The 19,457-nt window shown below is 43.1% G+C and overlaps 1 protein-coding gene across 1 annotated transcript in view; it reads left to right on the forward strand.

Moving 5' to 3' along the window:
• The window catches only part of astn1 (astrotactin 1), a 2,762,425-nt gene that overhangs the window by 1,165,784 nt on the left and 1,577,184 nt on the right, over positions 1-19,457 (forward strand). Inside the window, exon 8 of the mRNA XM_072274559.1 lies at positions 7,410-7,577. Coding sequence (XP_072130660.1) covers positions 7,410-7,577 — 168 coding nt within the window. The remainder of the gene's footprint in view (positions 1-7,409; positions 7,578-19,457) is intronic.

Raw genomic sequence — 19,457 nt, forward strand, 5'->3', positions numbered from 1 at the left:
AAGCAGTGGAACAGTATTTGCAATCTTCCAGTCCTCCAGAATCATTGCAGATTCTAGAGGTTCTTGAAATATCATTACTAATGCCTCCACAATCTCTTCATCTACCTCTTTCAGAACCCTCGGGTGGTAGGTAGTTCATCTGGACCAGGTGATTTATTTGTTATTGTCAATAACCTGCAGTACAAGTGGGCTGAAGAGGATTGGAGGAAATGGAAAGGGCATGGGAGAGAGAACAGTTTTCAGACAAATCAGAGGGGAAAGAGATTAATGAGATCACTCTGAGACTCACCTTTGTCATTCGAAATTAGTTCATATCTGTATGAACTTTAACTAATCCATAAATTTACTTCAGAATGCATATTTGTATTGCCTTTTTATTTGAAAGTGGGGTTGATGATGAGAGCAACATTGTAGTAATGGCAGAAATGTGTGTCTCCAGCAGATGCACAGAAGGAGCTAGGCACATATGGATCGACACCGTATTCCCCTTCACAGATAGATGCAGTGTATTTTTCGGCCTATGCTGTGATTAGAGTTCCGTCAGACTTCATTCAGGACTTCCTGAGTGAAGTGTGAACATCATTCAAGTAAAGGACAGACTGCAGTGATTGTCACTGAAGACCAACTAGGAGAAATGCTGGTGGAGATAAAATCAACTGCTGGATGCCTCTCTTCCCCTCCTCTTCCGGCAAATTCGGTCAATCGTGCAGAACAGTAACAAGTAACACTAAACATCTCCCCATGTTCGGAAACCATGGCTTAAGTTCCTTTAAAAGGGAGATCAGCACCAGGCAACTTACACAATAGAAACATCCAATCCTTCTGGCAAATGGGCATGGAGTCTTAATACATAGGACTGCATGATGTTGGTGATGGAGTATTTTCCTTTATTTTCTCTTGCGTTAATTGAATACAAGAGTAGGGAGGTTAGGATACAACTTAATAAAATGTTAGTTTGGCCGCAGCTGGAGTGATGTGTGCAGAACAGGTCACCATAGCGTCAGCAGGAGATGATGGTACTATGCAGAGTGAAAAGGAGATTTCATGGGATTTTGCCTAGGTTGAAGTGTTTCAGATATGAAGGGAGAGTAGATGGGTTGTATTTATTTTCCTTGAAGCAGAGAGCTGAGAAGAGATTTGATTGAATGAGTGGTGAGAAAGACTTAACTACAGCAGAGGGTGTAGGTTTAAGGTGAGAGAGGGGAAATTGAGATAGAATATTTTTATAGGTGAAATATGGAATGTACCGCCTGAGGGGAAAGTGTAGATTAGTACTCGTGGAACATTAAGGAAGTATTTAGCTGAGCTCCTGAAAAGCCCTGGCAAAAGAAGGCTACAACCTTGTAAATGAGATGAGTACACCTAATAGCTGACATGGGCCCAATGAGTCGAATGGCCTGTCTGCAGGTTCTTGATGAGTAAGGTTATGGGGAGATGGAATGGCAGAGTAGACTCAATGGGCGAATGGCTCTTCTCTCTTACCTTTCTCTGTCACATTTTGTCCTTTCTCTGTCACTATTAAGGTCATGGCTGAATAATGTTACGACTGAATTTCTTGCCTGAGTCCAATAATCTTTGATTTGTCAGTGGTCTAACAATACATATAACTCAGCTTCAAATATACATAATGAAAGTATTCCCAGTCTTCTGGGGTTAAGACTGCTGAAAATTAATAGAACTTCTGAGAAATGAAAATCCTTCGAATCTCAGTTATATGTAGTTACCTTTCATACAGAGACAAAGACCCTAGGTATTATGCTCACTCACCAAGGGAAACATCCTCTCAAATTCCAGCCTAAAAGGTTCCTTAAAGATTTCAGTTCAATAGCTCCTCACCAAAGAGAGAGAGAGTAAAGATTTGTTCATCATAAGACATCCTTCCTCAAAACAATTTACCACACTCTCTCTGCACCACACCTTAGACAATCATATCCTTCTTCAAATGAGACCAAAATTCTATGCAGTGCACCGGATATGGACTGAGCAAAATACTTATCAATTTCAGAGAAAATACTTCTATACCATATCACTCCAATCTTCTTACAATAAAGACCAGTGTTGTACTTGCCTTCATAATCACTTGCTTCAACTGCATTCCACAATTTTTGCACGAGTACACTGTTGAAAGTGAGTGTCAATTTAAATCCCCTCCTCATCCAGAAAAGTCACAGATGTCTCATACAGCAGGCACAAGCCTTAAAATTGAGTGTTATAAATATGAAGCAGGTGAGGACTGGAAGCTATTGTAGGTCAGTGTATAAAAGCATGCTGGGAACTGAGACTCAGATTCATTTATTTATTAAATGTGCATCAAAGTTTATCATTTGTGTTAACAACCAACATGACCTAAAGATGTGCTGAGGGCAGCATGCAAGTGTTGCCTCGTGTTCTGGTGCCCACAATGTTCAGTAGCAACAATGACAGAACAACAGCAACAAAACAACAGCAAAACAAGGCCTATTCCTACACACAGTACACACATAGATAGTCTTCCACCCCAAGAACAGGTCACCTTCTCTGGCCTCGTGGACTTGCAGACATTGTTTCTTCAGCCTCTGGACTTCTGATCGACCTTCAAGTTTTGATCTTCGGTATCAACCCAGGACTCACTGATGACAATGAATGAGGACCCCGAACTCCAGGTCCTAGATTTCAGACTCTCCGATGGCCAGGTCCTCGAACATTAGGCCTCAAACTCTGGTCCTCGGAAAGTCGCATATTTAGTGGGGGTTACTGACCGTCGTTCCTGCTGCCCATACAGAAGTCTGATCCTGGAACCTGCCGATGACCGTCCTGGTGAGGGATGGGATGGTACATCAGATGCCAGTCCTTGCCCTCGTTGGTCTGAAAGCTCAACATCCTAACCACCGATGTCTTTTGTCACAAGTCTATGTCGCTGGCCTTGGAATACCGAACGGAGGCCTAGACTTTGGCCTGATCTCTAACTCCCCCACATCCCTGTCCCTATTTCTTAATCTGACCCCTAACTCCTCTCTCTGTCCATAAGACTTTCCTACAAACCTAAAAATCAACCAAGTCTGAGCCTCAACAGCAACCGCAGCTCAGTGACATTTTGACCTGAAGTTTAGTGAAGTAAAAATTTTGGGCTGACTAAGTTTTCCTCAGTCAAGCAATAAGATGGATAATTTACCTCTTCTCCTCACCTACCTGTCACTTTCCCCTGGGTCCCCTCCTCCTTCCCTTTCTCCCATGTCCACTCTTCTCTCCTATCAGGCTCTTTGTCCTTCAGCATTTTGCCTTTTCAAATTATCATCTCTTAGCTTCTTACCTCTTCCCCTTTCCCCCCTCCACCTCTCCCACCCATCCAGCTTCACCTATCATCCTCTAGCCTCTCCTCCTTCCCCTCCCCCCCACCTTCTTATTCTGACATCTTCCACCTTCTTTTCCAGTCTTGATGAAGGGTTTTGACCTGAAATATAGACTGTTTATTCATTTCCATAGATGCTGGCTGATCTGCTGAGTTCCTCCAGCATTTTGTATGTGTTGTTAATTTAGTATTGTGTTAGTGAATAAAATATGTTTGAGGTTAGAAATTCTGTGGCAGATGGCATGAAGTGCAGGCAAAGATGAGTGATGTGAAGTAGGTGCAAGTAAACAATCTTTGTGATGGCTTCTGAGTTCAATCTGAATCTGTTAGGATAAAATGCAACCAAGAACTTTCTGTGCTGTACTGTTCTGTGGCCCACAGTTCAAATTCAAGTTCCAAGTTCAATTATCATTCAAACACACATGAATACAGCCAAACGTAACAGTGTTCCTCTGGGGCCAAGTGCAAAACACATTACCAACAGCACACAGCATGTAGCACAAGTAGTAAATATGGTTACAGTTTCAAAAAAAGCATGCAGTCAGAAATAGAAAAAAAATATACAGCACAAATCCCTGAGTTGTCCTGGTCAAGCTTGTTCTTCCACTGAGCAAACACTGGAGAGCAGCACTGAGCGAGGACCAGACAGCATCACCAAGCACCGACGGGATGGGCCAGCCTGCAACTCAATATGAAATACAGCAGAACCCATAGAGCTCCAACGTCTCCTTCGCTGGCAACCACAACAAGTAACTCTGAGGCACGAAGCCCTTTTCTGTGCAACAACTAAGACAACTCAGCTCCCATGCCATCGGTCTCCCCAATGAACCAGTGAACCGGACTTGCAGTATCCTACATTACCAGTGTCTAGCAGAGTCCTGCGATTGCCACAAAAATGTCCAAGACAATCTCTTGCACCCATGTTGGACTGCACACCATTACAGAACAACGGTACGCAACAAATCCAGGGACAACACAACAGTAGACAATAAGTTCGGCTCAATAGCTATCGAGTGATATGCTAATGGGATAGCCCTACAGTAATTGCTATTCTTGGCATCCAGACATGATTTGCAACTGTAAAAGCGATGTACAGGATGAACAAATACACCCTTAATTGGACCTGGCTGGCTGCTGCACCCAAGCACATCGTCATCTTACCCGAAGCAGTAAGACATCAGCATGCTCGGACGTCAGTGTTGTACAGACCTACAATAGCCTACTCTGCAATCAACTTAACCCCTCCTTCCTACACAGCCCAGAATTCTCAATTTTTTTTCTTATATCCATGTGAATATTTAACAGTCTCTTAAATGCCTGTAAGTGCCCATTTGTATCAGCCTCCACCAGCATCCCCAGCTGTGCGTTCAAGATACCTACGGCTCTCTGCAGAGGCGACTGGAACCTTTACTCCCCTGGCAAAATGGTGTTGACTGTCCACAATTTGAGGGTCTCCACCAGTCAGAGTTGACCATGGATATTGCATCCTAGCTGTCTGGATAAGCAAGCCTGGGCAGTACAAAATGGAGAGCAAGCTGTTCCCCATGTAGTGAGCTTTTCCCCTCTCCACACAGCTGATGAACCCAAAAGAACGGTAGAGACTGATACAATTTGGTACCAGGTGCATCACAGGCATTGCTGGTTAACATTGAACTCGAAGTGGGACTGCCTTAGGGACTTCAGCTCCGGATTTTTGCCTCGGGGTTTACTCCCGAAGCCTACCCCATGAGTGGGTACAGCGCAAGGCAGCGGAGTTTTCCTTCTCCTAGATGAGCAGCCAACCACATTTAATGAGCCCCCATCTGCCTGAAGCGACTGGTTTTAAGGCGCCAGTAACCCATCATTGCCCCTTCTCCTGTCACGTGAAGGCCAGGAGCTGGACTTGGTTGTCAGAAGCCATTTGAGATGCACGCCATTAGGAACATTTAATATCTAGTGGGAGCTTGTCCCCAATACCACCCCCGCTATCCCCCCACCCCCGGCTATAACAACCTTAAGCAACCCGACTCTATCTATATCTCTCATAAACCAGTGTATTTCTCTAACATCTCTCATCCTCTTTCACTCCAAAGAGAGAAGCCCTAGCTGCTTAAATCTTTCTTCATGACCAAAGGCTTTATGATGCTAAATATTGCACACATGTGTAACACCCACTCTCGAATGACCTTCTGCAGCCTCACCATTAGCAGTTTCTGCAATGTGCATATCTCTCTAACCTTGACCCTGAAGTCGTCTCCAGTGATAACAGAGAGGAGCCTGACCCCATCTGTACAGGTGATCATGCCAGTTTGCAAACCCCGTGCAAGCTGCCTTTAGCTTTAAACAATACTCAAATAGTAATAGTCTCTCTAACACCAGTCTGAATTTATCCTTCCTAGTGATCATTTAGAGCAAGTGTACCCATGTATATAGGAGATTATCTCCCTCTTTTCTGCGTGTTAACGTTTGCCTGTAGTCATTTTTAATAGTTTGAAAAAAAACACTCATGTTAGTTAGATTGATGCAACCCTCTTTTCCATCCCTCTTTGAGTTTTACCATTAAACTGTTATAAATCCATGAAATGATACATTTAGAAGTGTCATTTTGTTTGATTTTTGAATTGCTTTTGGATGAGGAATCTTTTGATGAAGAGGTTTGAGATTAGCATTCTGCAAAGTGTCAGAGAGCTATAGAACAGAAACATGTCCTTTGACACACTGAATCAGAACAAAGCATCCAATACCATCTTTTTAAACCTTAAACCCTCCTAACCCATTTTATTCTCCTTATGTTTTGCACCAACTGCCCACCCTGATTCTATCCTTCACACAAGGGACAATGTACGGTGGCCACTTAACCCACTAATCGAAAGGAATTTGGAATGTGAGGGAAGCTGGAGCAACCAGAGGAAGCCCAGGTCGTCAGGGAAAATACCTAACCCCAACACAGACCGCACCAGTCAGAACTGAACTGAGATCACAGGAGCTGTATGCTGCATCACTAGTAAATGTATTGTGTTCCACCTACAATTCTGGTGTTCACAAATTTCAAATGCCATTAACAATACACCCGGACTTGGAATGATGTAGTGGATGCTTTGGTCAATTTTTAGTCATCTTTGGTCGGCCATATGCTGGATTAAGAAATTGCTGAAGGTTGGGGAGAGTGAGGGAGCTGGAATCTCAACTTTGAGCTGAATAGAAGCTGACATTGCAGGCAAACAGGTTCATTTACCTGAGTTCTACTCTGGGCAAGATAACATAAAAACATAAGCAGAAGTAGATCCTTCGACCCCTCATTATTGTTTTTTTTTAACTTTAGGGCTGCCTTCTTATGTTAACCAATATCCTACAAGTTTTGAGGTCTCGTAATCTTTTCCTTGAAATATGGTCAGTGACTGAGTCTCCACAAGCCTTGAAGGTAGGGAATTCCAAGGCTTCGCTCACCTGGAGATGAAGAAGAAACGCCTTGAAAATTAGCTGTTTACAAGAGGACCACAGTACATCACAAACATCATAAAGATGTAAACTTAAATTAACATAAAGTGTATAGAACTTATACCTTAAATAAACAAAAGTAAACATAGCAACATTAGTTGAGGGAAGTATATTTTGAGGTAGAATTAGGGTTTTCAGGTCATTTCAAGAACCTGATGGCAGTATGGTAGAAACTGTTATTGAACCTTGTGGTGTTGGTCCTCAAGCTACCATGCCTCCTGCCTGATGGCAGCCATGATGATGTCAGCTTCCTGAGACCTTGCCCCTTGTTGATCTCCTTGATGGTAGGGATAGCCATACCCATGGTAAAACCGGCTGAGTTCACCACTCCCTGTAGCCTCTTGCTTCCTTTGTATTGGAGTTCCCACACCAGGCTGTTTTGCCACCAGTCAAAATGATTGCCTCTCTACAATTGTGAAAGTTTGTCGCTGGGTATAGATGCCCATGACAATAAACTTGAACTTTCGTTCCAAAAACCTGTTTCTCCTTTTACTGCTTTGATCACATAATTTCCTAGAATATAATTGATTATTTAAGCAGATTCTTTTACGGTCTCAAAGCAATAACAAGCTAATATCATTATCTGGCTCTTCTTTCTGTCTAGGTAGCAGATTTGTCCTGCTTTATGGAAGTCAACTTGTTGCCAGTGATTGGCTGAATCCAGCCCAGGTCTTACTGTACTACCAGCAGAACAGCAGTGGGCCCTGGGTAATGGAGTTATGTGGGTGTCGTCTAACTGACCCTTGCGAGCACGAGTGCGATGTGGATACAGGTACGTCTTTCTTTCAATAACACGGCCAACCATGCTGAGATTGCAACTGACACCATATAACGGGATTTGGCAACAAGACCATGTGCATAATTACCAAAGGGCTTTCTCAGGTGCTTATAAGGTTGGTGGGGGTGGAGCAAATGTGCAAATGGAATCACAGAGTTCTTGTGCAGATTACGTTTTCTCTTCACCTTCACTTTAATAAGATAGATGTTTCTCCATTCCCAGCAGAAGTGGAAAACCCTGTGAGCAAAATATGTGAGAAATCAGTTCAGGACAGGGTAGGATGACTCTTCACAGGCTTTTCATCATGGGATCGTGGATACCTAGAGAATAAAAATGGGCCCCGTCACCCCACCTCCTACATGCCAATTATGTTACCTATCTGCAGTCTTCCTATATGCTTACATCAGGCCTACATCTGCCTCTTCTTAGGTGACCACCTCTGGTAGCTCGTTCCAGATAACCACCATCCTCTGTGTGAAAAGTATACCCCTCAGATCTCCCTTAATTTCTCCCCTCTCCCTTAAACCTGTGACTTCATATTATTTACTCTCCTGCCTGAAAAATTACCCTATCTATCCTACCTGTACCCCTTATAATTTTATAAAACTCTATAAGGTCACCCTTCACCCTCCAAAATGACAATGATAACTGCAGCACTCCATTTGAGGCAACATCCCAATAAATCGCTTCTGCAGTCTGTCCATTGCTCCCACACCCTTTCTACAATGTGCTGGCCAGAATTCTACAAGGTGCTCCAAGGGCTTTCCAAGTTTGTGTAAGATTTGTAAGAATCCCTGGGGGTGACTGTGGGGTATGAGAATCCCCGGAGGTGACTCTGGGGCTGTTTGATGTGCACTTGATCAAGGGAAAAAAAATAAGCAAATCATTTCACTCTCTCACTCCCTAATAAATGAATTTAGATAACCTTAAACAATTTAGATTAGATTAGATTAGATTAGATTTATGACTTGAATGCTAAAATGCTCAAAAATGCAGACAAGGAACTGTTAGTATGTATGCACTTCAGTTGTGTTTTCCATATTTCTCTATGAAATTAATGCATAATTGCATTTTGATTCTATTTAAAGTATTAAATCCATTAGCTTTATACTTGTATTAAAATAGTATTCTGTCTGAATTAGCAGGAAAACAGGTATTGCAAGTTTGTCTCGTTCTCCAAGTTGTGTAATTCTGAGAGCAAAACTAAGACATGAGTAATAGACTGCCTGAAGTCCAAGATCAAATTGAAGCTAATTTCAAAACTAAATAGAAGAGCTGAAGTGATATTACTCTTCACATTGTTGTAATTATCATTTCATTGACTTATTCAGAATATTATAAATTTTTGCAACAGGAACAAATGAATATCAATGGAATCAGTTGCTGCGAAACTATCTTGGTACTAACTTCATGGCTGCACAAACTTTAATCAAAGTTCTTTAGTCAAATATTTTTTATTACATTATAATGCAGAATTGGATTAACAACTGCATTTTCAAGAAGAGTGCATGTAGATCTGAAATGCACACCTCACTCATCAAATCCATTGGTGAAAGTGCTCTGATTTGAGATCGGAGTGTACAGTGATATTCCACAGTCTTACTCCATCATCTCTACAATGAAACTCAATGATGTCGGCTAATTATTTGTAAGTCACTTGTTAAAGCTCTGATTACAAGTGCTTGAAGAGATGAAATACCATTCACTGATAATCTGCAGTGCATAATCCCAGAGGATTTGAATAACATCCAACAGATTTGAGTTAAATTAGTTGCTCCTTTTCTGATGCATTTTGATACAAGCAAAGTCTAAGAGTTGTGATTCTCTCTGTCTGATACCTGGATCCAATTTTCCATTATTTTCTCCTTTGATTTTATTCTCTAATTTTGATTTTGATGTTATTCTTTGCTTCTACTAAAAAATGTGAGGACAGGAAGCTTATTCTGAGAAGTGAATGAATCATGTTTGACATTGACATGAATCTGTAAATAAGTGCATGAGCAGCCTCTGAGTACATATGGAACCATGCTAAGTTGTGAGTTACAATGTCACAAAGTTTCTTCTTCCAGCAGAATTAGAATAGAAGAGTGTTGGAGAACTGTGTTTATGACTCAATGCACCAGCCCCAAGTTACACCCAACATATGCCAAACCTGCAGACAAATAGTGCAGAATCACACCTTGTGTTTGAATACATCTTTAAGCAGTTTCATGCCTTGAGATTCATGCAATTAAAGTACCATATGAACAGAGAGCAGATGTGTTTAATCCTTCCAGTTTAGACTAGCATTTATTAAGATAATGACTGATATCTGTCCCAATTCAATTGCCAGAGATTAACCAATATCATGTTTGATACTGCACCAGTTGTTATCAGGGTCTTCAAACCTGCAAACACACTCAGACAGAAACTCATCTACCCCAAGGATCCTACTCCCAAACATAAACAGAGTAATATTGCATATGCTATCCAATGCAATGAGAACTGCACAGATCTGTTTATCAGCGAGACAAAACAACCACTTCACAAACAGATGGCCCAACACAGGAGGGCAAACACCTCAGTTTAAGTCTTGGCTTTATATCTACACCTAAAGGACAAGGGACACTCCTCTGATGATAACATTGTGCACATTTTGGATAGGGAGGACAGGTGGTTTGAAAGAGGGGTTAAGGAAACCATCTTTGTCAAACTGGAAACCCCATCCCTGAACAGAGGGAGTAGAGTATGACACCACCTATCAGCTACTTACAATGCGATCCGAACATCTCTACCCCAATGTCTCACAGCAGTTCACACCTGCGTTCATGCAAAGATAAGACTAATAACTCTCTCATTACCTTCACATCTCTCAACGACCCTCATGTGATTGCTGTACCTTTAATGAGCTCACAGAGTTTAGAAGCCGGAAAACTACCGACCATGGATCAGAATTGAAGAAGCCGCTTGGATGAGTAGTGAAAAGTCTTCTAGACAACACAGCATGTCTAGTGGCCTTGATTTACCAAAATGTTGCCTGGATTTGGGTGCTTCAGTTATAAGAAGAGGTTGCAAATATTAGGACATTATTCCCTGGAAAGTAGAAGACTGAAGACTATACACAATCATAATGGGCATTAGTGGAAGCACAAATCCCTTTTCCCAAGGAAAGAGTGCAGAACACAAGAGGCATAAATTTAATCTCAGAGGTAAGAGAATTAAAAGGGATGTCAAAGTTCAAAGTAAATCTATTATCAAAGAACATATATGTCAGCATATACAACCCTGAGGTATATTTTCTTGTGGGCATACTCAATAAATCCACTATAGAATACTAACCATAACATCATCAATGAAAGACCACACCAACTCGTGTGTTCAACCAGTATGCAAAAGACCTGCAAATACAAAAAGAAGAAATAATAATAATAACTAAATAAACAACAAATACTGAAAACATGAGATGAGGAGTTTTTGAAAGTGAGTCCTGAGGTTGTGGGAGCACTTCAATGATTGGCAAGTGAAGCTGGGTGAATATATATCCTCCCATTCAAAGGCCTGATGGCTGAGGGATAATAACTGTTCCTGGACCTGGTGGTGTGAGTCCTAAGGCTCCTGTATCTTCTTCCTGATGGCAGCAGTGAGAAGAGAGCATGGCCCTGGTGGTGGGAGTCCCTGCTGATGGATGCTGCTTTCCTGCGACAATGCTTCATGTAGATGTGCTCACGGTGGGGAGAGCTTTACCCATGATGAACTGGCCACATCCACAACTTTTTGTAGGATTTTCCATTCAATAGCAATGGTGTTTCCATACCAGGCTGAACCTTTACAAACTCCTGAGGAAGCAGATGTGCTGCTGAGTTTTTTCCGTAAGTGCACTAAAGCGCTGAGCCTGGGACAGGTCCTCCAAAATGATAAATTTAAAGTTGTTGAACCTTTCCTTGTGTGACAGGGTGGAGATGCTGCACGCTCATTCTTTCTCAATGCATTATCTTATCTGACTGTGGTTCTGCATTGCAAAGTCGAACATCTTTTCCATGTTGTGCATCTAATACACTGTGTTCATGAAGATTGTCTTATTTGTTGGATAAAATGAGCTGAACTATAATTAGTGAAAGTTGTAACCACTTTCTTTAAACAAGGATCCACCTTTATTTCCAGTAGGCTATAAATAATTTGTTAATGCATCCTTGTTTACAGGAAGTGGTTTCAACAGTATCGGTGTTAGTTCAGCTCATTTATTCAGCAGATATAGCAACATTTATAACATAGCTTTAATGGTCTCCTCGCACAATAACAATTAATGTTTATGTGCACTTAATGTGGGAAATACAGCGCAGTACCACAAAGACAAACGTAACACAAACAGAAAGAATGAGAAGCAGTATTTAAGAATAGTATTGAAGGAGAGATGGCAGATGAGTATGTGGAATTATAGAGGAAGGTAATTCCATAATGCACACTCTAAACAGCTGAGTGTGTAGTTGCTGATGGAGGACATAACGGGCAAGACGTTCTAAGGGCAGATTTGGAGGAGTGGATAGTTTCTGTGGGAGGTTGGGAATTTAAATCCCAAGAATGTTAAATTACAGTCGTGTGTCTTGGGTGAAATGGGCGATGCAATTTTTTGGGATTGAAAGCAGACAGACAATTCAGGAGACCAAGGCGCTGCTGCACAGAGATGATGCTTTTGGAGAATAGCTAACAGAGAAGGGTAATAGTTCAGCTCCTTTATCTGGAAGATTAAGTTCTACAGCTGGTATCACTAGCTTGTCCTTTGGTTCCATGGTTACCATACAACTCTTTAGAGCAAGTGTAGATATTCCAACATTACAAGGATATTTCATTAAAAAAACTAATTCTCCCTGCAAAAATCTGTTAGAGATACAATGTTATTAATTGCCTTTCAAATAATTACATAAGCAGAGTTAGTTCTAAATCCGAGGATCCTACCATGCCTATGTCACCATGTACAGTTTAAACTTCGCAGATGAGGTGCAGCGCTTTTGAGTTGATTCTGAATGATGGAGAAATATCAACACAGTCTGCTACCTGACCCTGAGAAATTCCTTCCATTTCAAATCAAAGCAAATGTACTAAAATGCCAAACTGAAATGGATTGTTTCTCAGTTGATTTGTCAACAGTTGGTGTGTAAAATTATATGGCAGTGCAAAAACGGGATTCTAGGAGACCCTTCATGAAGAATCCTTACCTTTGAAATCAATGTGCATTTCACATATAAATGAATCTATTGTAGGGATCTGGCTACTGCATAATCCATTACCAACCTTGATGAGTTAAGAGCCTTTGTCTTGTAAAGTACTACAGGAAGACCAGTCAGGACAGACAAATGAAATAGATTCAAACAATAAAAAACTAAACGCATTTTAATGCTACCTATGTCAAATATAATGTGGGCTCAATTGTTCTTTTTCAATGGACATCATTTCAATATTAGTAGATTGCCGTTATTGAACTGGAAGTGGTTTGGTGTCAGGGTGTCTGCCCAGAACAGGCAGTATGAGTCGAATGGGAGCTGAGTGCTGCCAGACTTATTAATGGCTCTAATAATAGTGCATGCCTCTGTGACCAGTAGTAATTTCAGATATATCCTTAAAAGGTTCATTCACGCAAGAGTACTGTCAAGCGAGGAATAGTTTTACCATGAAGCTGCTCATCAGTAAAAGGACACATACTGAGAAAGTATGGCTCCATAAGATTTTACAGTAAAGCTATCATTTCCTGAAACTACCTGTTGGCTGATTAATTGGCTGTTTGAATGAAGATCCAGATTTCTGAGCTAGGCTTCTTCTTTACGCTCACCAGGTGTAATGAGAGAGCTATGGATGGTGGTGAGCCCAAGTGCAGAGGTAGATCTAGAGTTGACTCAGACTCAAAATTAACAAGACAACACAAATAAAATCCAAAGGTAAAATCACAAAGTGTAATACAAGAAATGGAACTCCAACAATTGAGCAGTGAGTGCTCAGCACAAGGCCTTTAAGTACAGACTTTCCATGAAGGAAAGTGGCAGGCAATAGTTGGCATTCTGAGTCTTAAGAGGGCAGCAGCAACTCACCATACTCCTGGGAACTGGAGCATCAAAACTTGGATGCCTGCCGCTGTTCAGTCAGGACCAGGACGCCAGGAGTGTTTGGAACTCATTGTAAATATTACATCTTTTGACACAGGTGTTATTAATTTAACTGTACTGTACTGTGCTGTACTGTTCTATGTTCTATATTAACATAGTTATTAGTAGGATTGTGTCCATTGCTTGCAAGACTGGCATTTTGTACCCATCTTGTGCTGTGTACAAACATATACTGATACCTCTGGACACATCTTCAGTGATGTTCCTGGATTCATTAGGTGTTTCGGGTTTTTCAGCATCATACACCCTCCTCCAGGTGACCCAGCCGGGGCTGATCAGACCTCAGCTTGTGTCCAGTTGGCTAGCTACTTATGACTCCATGGCTCCCCTCTTTTGAACCACAGCCATCTTGAGGCCCTCTCTGCTGCATCAGTGGTACTGCGGATGGCTCTCCTCTTCCTCTCTCCCTCGATGCCCAAAAAGCTGAAGGCTGTGGCTAAGGACCGGGCTGCGAATCCCCTACAACCAACCTCCACTGGGAGACACCTCGCTCTCCAACCAGCCTGCTGACAGTTGCTGACCAGTCCTGCGTACTTAGAGAGCTTCCTTTCAAAGGCCTCTTCCAAGCAATCTTCCCATGGGACTGTCAGCTCCAGCAGCACCACTTGCTTAGTAGACTCAGACACAAGGACAATGTCTGGTCTCAGGGTGGTGGCTGCGATATGGTTGGGGGACTTCAGCTGCTGTTCGAGGTCCACCAACAGCTGCCAGTCCCTTACAGAGGTCAGGATGCCTGCAGATGTTCTTTTGGTGGGTATTGGCTGTTCCCCAGCTCTGACAAAAGCAATGGTCTGCTTGGAGGGTCAAGACCACTTCACCCACTCAATTCCTGCGCTGATGGTTTCAGCGATGGTCTTCAGGATCCGATCATGCCCCAATCGGTACCGTGCCTCACCAAGTGTGCTTGTGCAGCTGCTGAGGATGTGCTCCAGGGTTCCTTGCTTAGAGCACAGTGGGCACGCAAATGACTCTGCTTTGCCTGTGTGTGCAGGTTTCATGGGCTTGGAAGCACATCGTACACTGCCTGGATGAGAAATTGGATGCGGTGTGGTTCGGCTTTCCAAAGATCAGCCCAGGCCACTTTCCTCTCAACTGCATTCTCCCATCTTGTCCAAGCTCCCTGTTGCTTCATTCCCATCGCCTTGCAAGTTGTCATCTCCTCCACTACTGCGTTCATCTCCTCCTGAACTAGACGACGCTTTTCCTTCCCTCTGGTGTCCATTTGGGGAGTTGGAAAGGATCCTAGCCCAGCTCGGCCTCGTGTGACCACTCCCACCAGCCTCCTGTGATGCAGCCTCACCTCTGCTTCCTGAACAGCTTCCTCTGCCCTCCACTTCCTGCCAGTCCTCACTTGGATCCCAGCTCTAGCCACCTTCGGATAACTTGAGTCCCTATACTGTATCACTTCTCTGGCTCTTGTTACCAATTACACTTGAGAAAATAATGATAAGCCACTAATAATGAAACTCCTTCAATGCTCTTTGGCGAGGAGTTTCAAGATCTTAGGGCCAGTGAAATATTTCCAAATTTGAATAGTAAATAACTTTGAGTGGACCTTGTAATGGTAATGTGACTATGACCATGGTGCTCCTGTTCCTCAAGGTGGTAGAAGTCAGTAGGTGGCTATATTGGGCAGAGGACTTTGCTTGTATGCAGGAACATACCTTCTGATGCAAGCAAAGTTCTGGGCTCTGTCAAAGATGTTTAGGAAGGAAGAGGAGAAGATTAAGGGTGTGCTGAAGGACTTCTTAAAGAAATTAAACATTCTCAATTACTTCTGAGATTCCCTGGCCTCTGACTCCGTAAAGTGGAAGAGCAGCTTTCAGAATGCTGTTGACAACCTTAAGAGCCTTCACTGGTATCCTGCAGAAACTCTGAATACACAATAGAAGGACCTCACACCATCTTACAACCACCTCATCAGATGCCTTGTTCCCCTTCTATGGAAGAGTCTGTAGGAACTCATCAGACTTGAGGGACTCCTGCTAAGATGATTGACCTCTAATCACTACAACCATCCTCCTTTATACCAGGTGTGATTCCAACCATTGGAGACTTCTCTTTTAATTCAATTTGGCTCCACTTTAGCCAGGGGTCCTTTATGCTAAACTCAATCAAATGCTATTTTGGGTGGTTACTCTCACCTCACCTCTGGAGTTCAGCTCTTTTTCCCATGTTTGGATAAAGACTGTAATGACATCAGGAAATGAGTTACCATGATATTCTACCTGTAAGGATAGCAATATCCTTGCAGGTAGGTTCGCTGGCATGGTTCCGAGGGTTTAAACTAATTTGCAAGGGTGTGGGACCCGGAGCGATAGAGCAGTGAAAGAAGTGCATGGAGTAAAGCCAGATCTAACATATAGAGAGGCTTTGAGGAAAGAGAAGCAGAGTAAACGGTGTAAAGACAGTAATGTAGAAAAGCTGAAATGTGTGTACCTCAATGCAAGAAGCATCAGGAACAAAGGTGATGAACTGACAGCTTGGATACATACATGGAATTATGATGTAGTGACCATTACAGAGACTTGGCTGGCACCAGGGCAGGAATGGATTCTCAATATTCCTGGATTTCAGTGCTTTAAAAGGGATAGAGAGGGCGGAAAAAGGGGAGGAGGGGTGGCATTACTGATCAGGGATACTATTACAGCTACAGAAAGGGTGGATAATGTAGCAGGATCCTCTTTTGAGTCAGTATGGGTGGAAGTCAGGAACAGGAAGGGAGCAGTTACTCTATTGGGGGTATTCTATAGGCCCCCTGGTAGCAGCAGAGATACAGAGGAGCAGATTGGGAGGCAAATTTTGGAAAGGTGCAAAAATAACAGGGTTGCTATCATGGGTGACTTTAACTTCCCTAATATTGATTGGCACCTGATTAGTTCCAAGGGTTTAGACGGGGCAGAGTTTGTTAAGTGTACCCAGGACAGATTCCTGTCACAATATGTGGACAGGCCGACTAGGGGGAATGCCATACTAGATCTAGTACTAGGTAATGAACTGGGTCAGGTCACAGATCTCTCAGTGGGTGAGCATCTGGGGGACAGTGACCACCGCTCTCTGGCATTTAGCATTAAAAGGATAGAATCAGAGAAGAAAGGAAAAGGATAGAATCAGAGAGGACAGGAAAATTTTTCATTGGAGAAGGGCAAATTATGAGGCTATAAGGCTAGAACTTGCGGGTGTGAATTGGGATGATGTTTTTGCAGGGAAATGTATTATGGACATGTGGTCGATGTTTAGAGATCGCTTGCAGGATGTTAGGGATAAATTTGTCCCGGTGAGGAAAATAAAGAATGATAGGGTGAAGGAACCATAGGTGACAAGTGAAGTGGAAAATCTAGTCAGGTGGAAGAAGGCAGCATACATGAGGTTTAGGAAGCAGGGATCAGATGGGTCTATTGAGGAATATAGGGTAGCAAGAAAGGAGCTTAAGAAGGGGCTGAGAAGAGCATGAAAGGGGCATGAGAAGGCCTTGGCGAGTAGGGTAAAGGAAAACCCCAAGGCATTCTTCAATTATGTGAAGAAAAAAAGAATGACAGGAGTGAAGGTAGGACCGATTAGAGATAAAGGTGGGAAGATGTGCCTGGAGGCTGCGGAAGTGAGCGAGGTCCTCAATGAATACTTCTGTTTGGTGTTCACCAATGAGAGGAAACTTAATGATGGTGAGGACAATATGAGTGAGGTTGATGTTCTGGAGCATGTTGATATTAAGGGAGAGGAGGTGTTGGAGTTGTTAAACTACATTAGGACGGATAAGTCCCCGGGGCCTGACGGAATATTCCCCAGGCTGCTCCACGAGGTGAGGGAAGAGCTTGCTGAGTCTCTGGCTCAGATCTTTATGTCCTTGTTGTCCACGGGAGTGGTACTGGAGGGTTGGAGGGAGGCGAATGTTGTCCCCTTGTTCAAAAAAGATAGTAGGGATAGTAGGGATAATTATAGACCAGTGAGCCTTATGTCTGTGGTGGGAAAGCTGTTGGAAAAGATTCTTAGAGATAGGATCTCTGGACATTTAGAGAATCATGGTCTGATCAGGGACAGTCAGCATGGCTTTGTGAAGGGCAGATCATGTCCAGCAAGCCTGATTAAGTTCTTTGAGGAGGTGACCAGGCATATAGACGAGGGTAGTGCAGTGGATGTGATCTATATGGATTTTAGTAAGGCATTTGACAAGGTTCCACATGGTAGGCTCATTCAGAATGTCAGAAGGCATGGGATCCAGGGAAGTTTGGTCAGGTGGATTCAGAATTGGCTTGCCTGCAAAAGGCAGAGGGTCATGGTGGAGGGAGTACATTCAGACTGGAGGATTGTGACTAGTGGTGTCCCACAAGGATCTGTTCTGGGACCTCTATTTTTCGTGATTTTTATTAACGACCTGGATGTGAGGGTAGAAGGGTGGGTTGGCAAGTTTGCAGACGATACAAAGGCTGGTGGTGTTGTAGATAGGGTAGGGGATTGTCAAAGATTGCAGGGCGACATTGATAGGATGCAGAAGTGGGCTGAGAAGTGGCAGATGGAGTTCAACCTGGAGAAGTATGAGGTGGTACACTTTGGAAGGACAAACTCCAAGGCAGAGTACAAAGTAAATGGCAGGATACTTGGTAGTGTGGAGGAGCAGAGGGATCTGCGGGTACATGTCCACAGGTCCCTGAAAGTTGACTCACAGGTGGATAAGGTTGTTAAGAAAGTTTATGGGGTGTTAGCTTTCATAAGTCGAAGGATAGAGTTTAAGAGTCGCGATGTAATGATGCAGCTCTATAAAACTCTGGTTAGGCCACACTTGGAGTACTGTGTCCAGTTCTGGTCACCTCACTATAGGAAGGATGTGGAAGCATTGGAAAAGATACAGAGGAGATTTACCAGGATGCTGCCTGGTTTAGATAGTATGCGTTATGATCAGAGATTAAGGGAGCTAGGGCTTTACTCTTTGGAGAGAAGGAGGATGAGAGGAGACATGATAGACGTGTACAAGATCATAAGAGGAATAGATAGAGTGGATAGCCAGCGCCTCTTCCCCAGAACACCACTGCTCAATACAAGAGAACATGGCTTTAAGGTAAGGGGTGGGAAGTTCAAAGGAAATACTAGAGGAAGGTTTTTCACTCAGAGAGTGGTTGGTGCGTGGAATGCACTGCCTGAGTCAGTGGTGGAGGCAGATACACTAGTGAAGTTTAAGAGACTACCAGACAGGTATATGGAGGAATCTAAGGTGGGGGCTTATATGGAAGGCAGGTTTTGAGGGTCGGCACAACATTGTGGGCCGAAGGGCCTGTACTGTGCTGTACTGTTCTATGTTCTATGATGGAAGATAAGCTGATCTAAGGACTGGTTGTTGCTATGCAAGTGCCAGTTGACAGCACTCTCAGTTATCCATTCCCTCGCTTTGCTGATGAATAAGAGCAGACTATTGGGGTGACAATTAATTTACAATTAATTACTAGGGAGGGAGGAGAAGATGGTGGCGTGACGCAACGCACACGGCCGTTCCAAATGAATATCGTTATATGTAACTAAAGGTGCCATGCACAATCCGGATTTGATGGGGACAGCCGTGAAGCGCAGTGGAAGATCTGGAGAATCTTCTGAAATGCCTGCTTCGCTGCCGCTGCTACTGTGCAACCGAGAATCTCTGGAGACGAAGGCCCCAAATCCTCGGCTTTGCGTATCGCCTGTTGCCGGGGCCGGGGTTGAAATACTTGGCAGAGACGGTGCTCGATGTCGAATAGGTGGTCGGAGGCTCAGA

The sequence above is a fragment of the Mobula birostris genome, chromosome 12, assembly GCF_030028105.1.
Source record: "Mobula birostris isolate sMobBir1 chromosome 12, sMobBir1.hap1, whole genome shotgun sequence".
NCBI classification, from domain to species: domain Eukaryota; kingdom Metazoa; phylum Chordata; class Chondrichthyes; order Myliobatiformes; family Myliobatidae; genus Mobula; species Mobula birostris.